Here is an 8,266-nt window from a genome sequence, read left to right on the forward strand (position 1 = left end):
CCAGGGATGCGACATGCTCTGCCCGTGCAGGGGCCCCAGAGCCGCTCGGGCCCCCCGGGCAGCCCCCGATCCTGCCACCCACGGCCCCCCCAGCCCTGCCCGGCATGGCTGCGCCTCCATCCTTGCACACGCGGCCTCAGGGGGCCTGGGCACCTTTGCCGGGAGCAACAGCCCGTGGGGGGGTGGGGGGCCCCCGCACGAGGTTTGTGCGGGGGCCGCTGGCGGCAGGGCTGGCACGCGAGGGACAGACTGAGAGAGCGGGCAAGGGAGAGCCGCCGGCCCGCAGCCGAACCACCAAAGCCACCAGCAGGGAGGGAGAAGAGAGCGGGGGGGGGGGACGGGCTCCATGCAAGGGCTCTGCCTCGGGCAGGCAGGCGGGCAGGGAGCGGGGGACCATGCCAGGGGCTATGTACACACGGGGAGCGCGGGGCCGGGGGGAGGACGGCGCGGCGCTCAGCCGGTCTCTTCGCTGTGGGCCTCGGTGGCGGCCCCAGCCCCGTTACACGTGGCAGCGGGTGGCGTGGCGGGGGCCGGGGGCTGCGTGGCGGCGGCGGGCGGCGTGCCGGGGGCCGGGGGGGCCGCAGTGTCCGTGGTGGCAGGGGCGGCCGCGGCAGCCGGTGCCGGCTCCGTCTGCTCCGGCGCCCGCAGGCGTTTCATGAGCGTGGTCACGCGCACGGCTTTCTGCGGGGACGAGAGGCGGAGGGGCCCGTGGGGGGGCGGTGGCGGCAGCGGCGGGGTCCGTCCCCCCCCACTCCCAGCCCCGGGGCGCCCTCCGGCAGCCCCTCACTGGGGCGTCGGGCTCCTTCCCAGCCCCGGGGCGACCCTGCTGTGGGGACTCGTGGCGCTGCAGGGGCTCCTGTCAGCGCGCTGGGCCTGGCCCCAAGGGGTGGGGGGGGACATATCACAGCGGGGTTTGGGGGCTGGCGGGAGGCCGCTGGCCCTGTGATGGGGGCCCAGGGAGCGGGTGGGCATGGCCACCCCGCTGCCAGGGTGAGGGTCCAGAGGGGAAACCGAGGCACCCGGAGGAGCCGCCGGCACTTGCTTCCCAGCCCCCCCAGGGGGGCCSGGCGCCCGCCCAGGGCCACTCACCTTCCACTTGGCCCTGGCGAAGTTCTTCTCGATCTGGGCGCAGACACCGTCCTTGATGTTCTTGTCAGAGGCGGCATTGCCGGAGATCCTGGGGGAGGCGCGGAGCGGTGAGGAGCCCCCCTCGGAGCCCCCGAGCCCCCCCCGCGCACCCCACCAGCCCTCACCACTCGTGGGAGATGGCTTCCTCCGCCGTGATCCTCTGGTCCTGCTCCACCTCCATCAGACGCGTCACCAGCTCCTTGGCTGCGGGCACAGGGAGGGCTCAGGGCCGGGCAGCCCCACGGGTCCCAGACGGGGCACCGGGGGGTGCGCGCGGGCCCCCGCCGGCCCCCGGCGCTCACCCGCCTGCGAGATGTCGTCCCAGTAAGGCGGGTCAAACTCATAGTCGCCGGCGAGGATTTTGCGGAAGAGGTTCTTGTCGTGGTTCTCGTAGTCGTCCTCGTCCGTCTCCTCGTAGAAGGGGGGGTTCCCCGAGAGGCTGCGGGAGGGAGGGGGGAGGCTCAGCACGGCCCGGGCCCCCCGCGCCACCCCGCACCCCGGCACTTACAGGATGTACATGATGACGCCGATGGCCCAGCAGTCCACGGGCCGCCCGTACCGCTGGCGCCCCACCACCTCAGGAGCTGCAAGGGCACAAGAGGGTGGCGGTGGAGACCCAAATGCCCACGCCGCCCTCCCTCCGCTCGGCGGCCYGGGCCCCCCCCGGGGCCCCATCCGCTCCTCCAGCTGCTTGCGGAGACCCGGCGGTGGGGATGGCCATGTCCCGCTCGTCCCGACAGCCCGGGGCTGCCTCGGCCAGAGTCACCCCGGATCAGTGGGAAGAAGCTGCCRGGATCATGTGGACTCACACGCCACGAGAGCGAGAAGGACCCACTGGGATCAGCCGGGATGGCGGGGAATGGGAAGGGCCCGCGAGGATCAGCCGCCGGCACGGCGGGGAGCACGGAGAACCTGTTGGGCTGGCGGCACCCTGGCAGCGCTGCCTGTGCCGTGCCGTGCCTCCCTGGCCCCGGCTGCCTGCCCGGCTCGCTCTCACCCAGGTACTCCGGGGTGCCGCAGGGCTCCTTGATGAGGCCGTTCTCCAGCTTCGCCAAGTGGAAGTCGCTGATGACAATCTTGGAGTTCTTCAGGCGGTTATAATAAACGAGGTTCTCCAGCTGTCGGCCCAGGGAGGAGTGAGAGCGGGGCCAGCAGGCACATCGGCACCCATGGGTGCCAGCATCCCCGGCCAGAGCTGGAGCTGGTTGGCCAGTACAAGGTGCTCCTGTCCTGCCGGCCGACCTACCTTGAGGTTCCTGTGCACGATCTTGAGCGAGTGCAGGTAGGCGACGGCCTCTAGCACCTGCCGGATGACATTGCTGGTGTCCCTCTCAGAGTAGTAGCCCTGGTCCAGGATCCAGTCGAAGACCTCCCGGCCCGTGGCCCTGCCAGCACGGAGAGCAGGCTGCCGAGAGCCCTGCGCGCCCCTGGCCGGGCTGGCGCCCCGCGGCAGGGCTGCCAGGGCTCCAGGACAGCCGCTGGCGGGGATTCGGGAGGGGATGCACCCTGCATCGCCCGTCACCCGCTGCTCCCACTTACAGCTCCAGGAAGATGAAGTACTCTTTGCGGGTGATATACACATCCACCAGCTGCAGGATGTTGGGGTGCTTCACCCTAGGGCACCGGAGAGATCGCAGCGTTGGTGGGCGCTCCCCAGCCCGCGCCAAGGCCCAGGGACCAGCCCGCACCAGCGCGGCCACCCCGGGGCCTGGCTCAGCGGCCGCCGCAGCTGCTGSCTCGCTCCTGCCCGGTCCCCCCGCGCTGGGGCTCTCAGGCCCGTCCCCACGACTCACATTTTCAAGATGATGATCTCGTTCTTGGCCGCCTTCCGCACCTTCCGCCCATCCCGCTTCAGGAACTTCTTGCACGTGTACAGCTTCCCCGTCGTCTTCTCCTTGGCCCGGAAGATTTCGCAGAACTCCTCCCTGCGAAAGGGACCCCGCAGCCCATCACACCTGTGGCACCCACGCCGGGACRCAATGGGAGCAGGGTCCAGCAGACGCTGCCCAGACGCTGCCAGCAGCTCCAGGAGCAGAGGGCAGCACCACCGAGGCCAACGCRGGCCCCGGCACACCACAAAGACACCGTGGCAAAAGCCAGGGAGAGGAGAAACAGCAGGGAAAAGAGGCAGCATCAACATCAGCAACCCCAGGACCTATTTGCTGCCATGGGGGCAAAGCCCGGGCAGAGCWAGGAGGGTGCCGGGCACAGAGGAGCCGCCGGGTCCAGCGGGACAAGGGGCTGCTCCAGCACCTTGCCAACGGGAGCCGCGCTTCCCACGGCGTGCCGGCAGCAGAACATCCCCAGCATCACTGAGTTCACAGATGCTGGCCCTGCTGGCGGGAGAGCCATTCGCCCACCAGCAGCTCGCCCCCTCCATGCCCCGCTGCRAGGAGGAATCAAACCCCTGTGCTGAAAAGCAGATGTTACACAAAGAGTAGATGTTGCGGCCAGATGCTGTTCAATATGGGGAATGAGAGAAGCCAGCTGGGAAGAAAACCCAGATGGGAGCATGCAAAAAAGGGGATGCTCTCCAAGCGGCACGGGTGAACAGCCCGTTCTCCAAGCAGGGAAGAAAACACAGTGGCTAAAAATCTCTCCAGGTGCAACAAAGGCAGCAAGAAGAAATCCCTATCAAGCAATCGAATTAGTAGGAAATGATGAAATTAGATAAGCAAAAAGCCCCATCCCAGCTGCAGGGCGCGGAGGTTTTCTGGAGCGCCGGGAATAGAAGTGACCCGAGCCCTCCCCTGGATGTGGGGCTGGATGAAGGCTGTGAAACCGCTTGTAACGATGCAGAAAAAGCAGCATGCCCCCAAATTAATTTGAGCACTGCGTTTGGGAAGAAACAAGGCGAGATGCGCCTGTTGCCGGARGATGACGAAAGACTTTCTATTCTATTATTAATCGCGTTTGAATCAATAGGGCCGGCAGGAGCCCTCGTGCCGTGCCCCAGGTGCAGAGGCGCCGCAGGGAGGCGACGAATACCGAGCTGGCGCGAGCCGCTGGTGTTGCGGCTTCCTCCTGCAGTGGAAATGCTGCTGCCCCAGCGCCCCAGGGGCCCCCCCCAGCAAACTGGCCTTGGCGCTTCTGCAGCCGACGGAAAAATTTCTAGCAGGTGTTTTGGGGTCAAATCGGTCTCCGTTGGCAGCCGGTTCTGATGGCTTCATTTCGCAGAGTGCTTCGTAACTGGTCCCTTAACGTACCAATAAAACTTTCGCCAGAGCAGCAGCGCTCCGCTTCCTCGCGCAGCGACGCGCTCACAAAAATATTCTACATATGCTTCCTTTCGGCTTTCATTTACCAGAGCAGAAATGTCCTGCTTTCACGAGTTGCTTTGGGGAGCCGTGATTTTGTGAAATTGCTGCAATCCCAGCAGATATTTCGGCGGGGGGGAGGAGGAGGGAGGGTTAATCGGAGSCATCAGGCTGCAGCGATCGGCAGTGGAGGAAAACCTAGCCCCAATTAGCAATTCYGTCCTCGGAGCGGGCTTCAAGAGTGGGCAGTAAATAACTCCCTGCACTGCCCAGGAATAGGGACTAATTATGGGCCAGCCGCTCACGAAACAAGCAGCGCCTGGCCCAGGCGCCGACCGAGGCGGGGGCCCCGCGGGAAAAGCGCTACGGCAGCCCAAAAACGAAGAGATTTGCAAACTCTCGCGCCATCCCCTCCGCCCGGGGCTGCCGGCGGTGATGCCCGGGGGTCGCGAGCGGGGGCAGACTCACGTTTTGATGACCTGGCCCAGGTCATATCTGTCGGTCACCTCGGACGGCTGGTTATAATCCTTCTTGTCTCCCAGCGTCACGCAGCCAAACGGCATCGCAGGGCCCGGTGCTGAAAGAGCAGAGAGGCCGGGTGAGCGCCTCGGGGAGAGCGCGTCCGACCCCCGTGCAAGCATCCACCAGCCCCCCAGCCTGGCCCTCCACGCTGCAGCCATGCCAGCCATACCGGTCCCTCCCGAGCTGCTCCAATGAACGTAAAACCCAACGAAGCGCAGAGGCTGGCGGCGTTTCCTGGCTGCCGCGAGCCGCTTCCCTCCGCGCCCCCCCCCCCAGCCCATCACCGTGGCGTCCCGCCGGCCGCCCTCCCCGGGCTCGAGGCGCCGAAGCGACGCTGCGCTGGCTGCACACCGTCCCCTCCGTTTCCCCTTCCTCAGCCCGGTTTTGGCCCACGACGACACTACTTTAGCTCAGGGATCCTCGGCGGCCTCCCGCGAAGAGCATCGGCACAGGCCGGGTGAACGTGCAATGAGTTACTCCAGTCTCAGCCCCCACTCGTTAGCTGCCCTGCTTCGATGGACCCTCTGGCCCTACTCCATCGCCATGCRCCAGGCGCTTGGTTGCAGCAGTTTTGCGACACTCGTCCCCCTCCCGCCAGCAGCGAGCGGAGCAGCTCGGTCCTCCGGCCTCTAGCCGTGTTTCGCTCTGCGCTTTTTGGCCTTGAACCCTTCAAAATCGGACCTGGTTTGGAAGCTTCCCTRCAGAAAATTGCTTCAATAAAGTGATTTTTTCCCCACCCTGGCGGCAGCTCGGCTCTGCCTGCCTTCCCCGGCGTTTGCACCCTCCCAGTGGTTTTGGAAGCTGCATCCAAACTGCCTCCACGGACGGGGCCGAGCGGGACCCGCGAGGGGCTCTGGCGGCACTGGCCTCCCTCAGCACTCGGCGCCCACCCTGAAAGCTCCTCAAAGGCTCGGGCAGCCCCGACGCCAGCCCGCCGGCCGCACTGGCAGCGCCTGCTGGCAGCCGCCCCGGGCTGCGAGAAGCCGGCGGGAAGGATGGAGGCGCGCGGGATGCGGGAGCCGGCTGCTCCGGGTACCGAAGCGCCGAGCCTGTTGCTATGGCAATGGGAGCTGTAAAAGCAGAAAACGGCACAGCCGCGCGGAGGGGGCAGGGCCGGGCAGGCACCCCGGCGGGGGCGCGGGGCCACGGGCCTGCCCCGCGCGCGGGTCCCCAACTCCTCCCGGACGGGCCCTGGCCCGGCGGCACATCCTCCCCCCCAGCACCAAAGTGGGCCTGGGGCAACCGATGCCGAACGCGGACGGGATGCTGGCCCCCGCCGCCAGCTCGGGCTTCTCGTGCCTGCTACTCGCGGCCCGCGGAGGCAGGAGGGCACCAACGTGCCACCCGAGCGGCGGCCGCGGGCTGCTCCCAGCTGGGGCGACGCTGCCGGGTCGCCCGGCGAGGAAGGCGAGAATAACGAGGCGCCTTCACGCTCGCACACRAGCCTCTGCTTCGAGGGAAAGCAGAGGCGTCCATGGGACCTCCCTCCCCGTACCAGAGGCGCTGTCGGGTTTTCCAGCCTTCCTTCAGCCTCTCCGAACAGCCGCCTTCGAAAAGTTGCCCCCCGCCCAACGCCGGCCCCGGCATTTGCACCCTTGCAGCGATGCAGAGCACCTTGCGGACGTGTCTGCCCGAGCCCGCGGGCAGCCTGGCGCAGCCACGGCAAAGCTGCCATCGCCCCGGTCCGGCCGAGCTGCCCGCACCGCGGCCCAGGCGCCACCGTGCCCGGCCTCGACGCAAACACTCACGGCCCCCCCGCCGCCACGACGGCCGCGAGAAACGCCCCGGAGGAAGGAGAGTCCCGGGCTCGCCTCCGCAGCCCGCTTCCGCCCGCCAAAAGGGAACGGCGGGTGCCGCGGTGCCGGGGTGCCCTGCGCCGGGGTGCCCGTCGCCCGGGGTCAGCGGGAGGGCTGGCGCGGCGAGGGCAGCCGGCCGGCCGGGGCAGCCTGCCAGCTCCGGCTGCGTAACAGGAGCATTAGCCGCAAAGGGGACCCGGGCAGGATGATATATCGGGATTTTATTGCTGCCTCTGTGAGYGCTCAGCTAATCTGCGCTCATCAAAATTAGTTCCCGTTGGTTTAGCAGGGCCCCATCCTGCCAGGGCTTTGTGCCGGCACTGTCCCCCGCCCCGGGCTGGCCCGGGGGGCTCTGTGCCCCCCAGGTGCTACGCAAGGGAGGCAGCCTGCAGCAGCACTGGCACCCTCAGCCCGGGGGCGAGGGCACCCGCTCGCTGGGGCGGAGGTGCCAGGGAAGGGGCACCYGAGGGGGCGAGGGTGCTCCCTCCCCAGGGTGCCGGGGAGGGGAGGCTGGGTGCTGCGCCGGCGCCCGCGCACAGCCTGCCCCCCCCCACCCCAAAGCACCTACTTTAAGAGCAGAAGCAACAGCGGGTGTAAGACAATAGCCGGGAAGTGGGTGGCAGGGTGCGGACGGCACCGGAGGGATGACGCAGCCGCGCGGCCTTCGCTGCCCGGCCCGGGCCCCCAGCGCCTGCGCCGGCCCCTTCCCCGCAGCGCCAGGGGGTGCCAACGGCTGCCTCGCGTCTAGATCTTTCCACGGTGCCGCTTCCACCCGCGCCCGCCCCGGGGCACCCCCCGGGCGTCCCCACCTGCGGCAAAGGGCCGCAGCTCCGCCAGGTCCCAGTGCTCCCCGTGCGGCATCCCACCTCCCCAGGGGAAGGATGTGCTGGGGAGAGGCAGAAAACGCAGTCGAGCCCAAGACGGACCAAAATATTTATAGCGCAGGCAGCAGCAAACAGGGGAGGCGAGAAGAGGCTGCACGGGCAAACAGCCCCCGAGGGGTATTTCAGGCCAGGACTGCAGAGGGTTGGGGTGCGGGATGGAGCCCTGGTGCGGCTGGGCGCCCGGAGGCGACGTTGCCCCACGGAGCGGGGCACGGGGTGCCGGGGCGCTTGCCTGGCCTGGCCCACCTCGGCTGGCAGCGACGCGCAGGGTGCAGAGCTGGCTGCAGATCCCAGGGAAAAAAAAAAAGTCTCCGGCAGCCGGCGAGCTCGGATCAATCGCCGCAGCGGGGAAGCAAGCCGGGCGCGGGGCTCCCTTCGAGGGGAGCGAGGGAGGGAGCGTGCCGGGTCGCTCCCGCGTGGCGGGCGCTCAGCGCCAGGGAGGGCGTGCAGGGCACGGCCTCCACGCCGCCGGCCCCCAAGGGCCGCACGCGTTTGGGGAGCCGCAGACCCGCGCCAGGGCCGGGCCCCGGCGGCGTGAGGACAGAGCCCGATGCCCCGCTGGCGGACGGCACGCAGAGGAGGTGCCCGGCCGGCCGAGCCCGGCCCCCAGCGCGGGGGTCACCGCCGGGACGCGGACACGCGTGGGCGGCCGCAGGGGAGAGCCCCGATGGCAGCCTGC

General features: G+C 68.6%; 1 protein-coding gene across 1 annotated transcript; it reads right to left on the reverse strand.

Moving 5' to 3' along the window:
* Positions 1 to 136: 136 nt before the first annotated feature.
* CAMKV (CaM kinase like vesicle associated) lies at positions 137 to 4,948 on the reverse strand. The gene is made up of 11 exons (XM_026055036.1): positions 4,854 to 4,948; positions 2,922 to 3,053; positions 2,668 to 2,742; positions 2,375 to 2,513; positions 2,126 to 2,246; positions 1,637 to 1,712; positions 1,431 to 1,567; positions 1,254 to 1,332; positions 1,090 to 1,177; positions 564 to 681; positions 137 to 153 (listed from the first exon to the last, which is right to left on the reverse strand). The coding sequence occupies exons 1-11, from the start codon at positions 4,946 to 4,948 to the stop codon at positions 137 to 139; spliced, it is 1,077 nt and encodes a 358-aa protein (XP_025910821.1).
* Positions 4,949 to 8,266: the final 3,318 nt, after the last annotated feature.

Source organism: Apteryx rowi, unplaced genomic scaffold (genome assembly GCF_003343035.1).
Source record: "Apteryx rowi isolate R43461 unplaced genomic scaffold, aptRow1 scaffold_98, whole genome shotgun sequence".
Classification (NCBI taxonomy): Eukaryota; Metazoa; Chordata; class Aves; order Apterygiformes; family Apterygidae; genus Apteryx; species Apteryx rowi.

Excerpts from the sequence above, each read along its gene's own strand:
- CAMKV (XM_026055036.1), bottom strand. The coding sequence starts at position 4,948 with ATGCCGTTTGGCTGCGTGACGCTGGGAGACAAGAAGGATTATAACCAG. Across the intron at positions 3,054-4,853 it reads CTGGGCCAGGTCATCAAAAC|GGAGGAGTTCTGCGAAATCT; the intron begins GTGAGTCTGCCC and ends TCCCTTTCGCAG. Across the intron at positions 2,247-2,374 it reads TCGTGCACAGGAACCTCAAG|CTGGAGAACCTCGTTTATTA; the intron begins GTAGGTCGGCCG and ends CTGGGCCGACAG.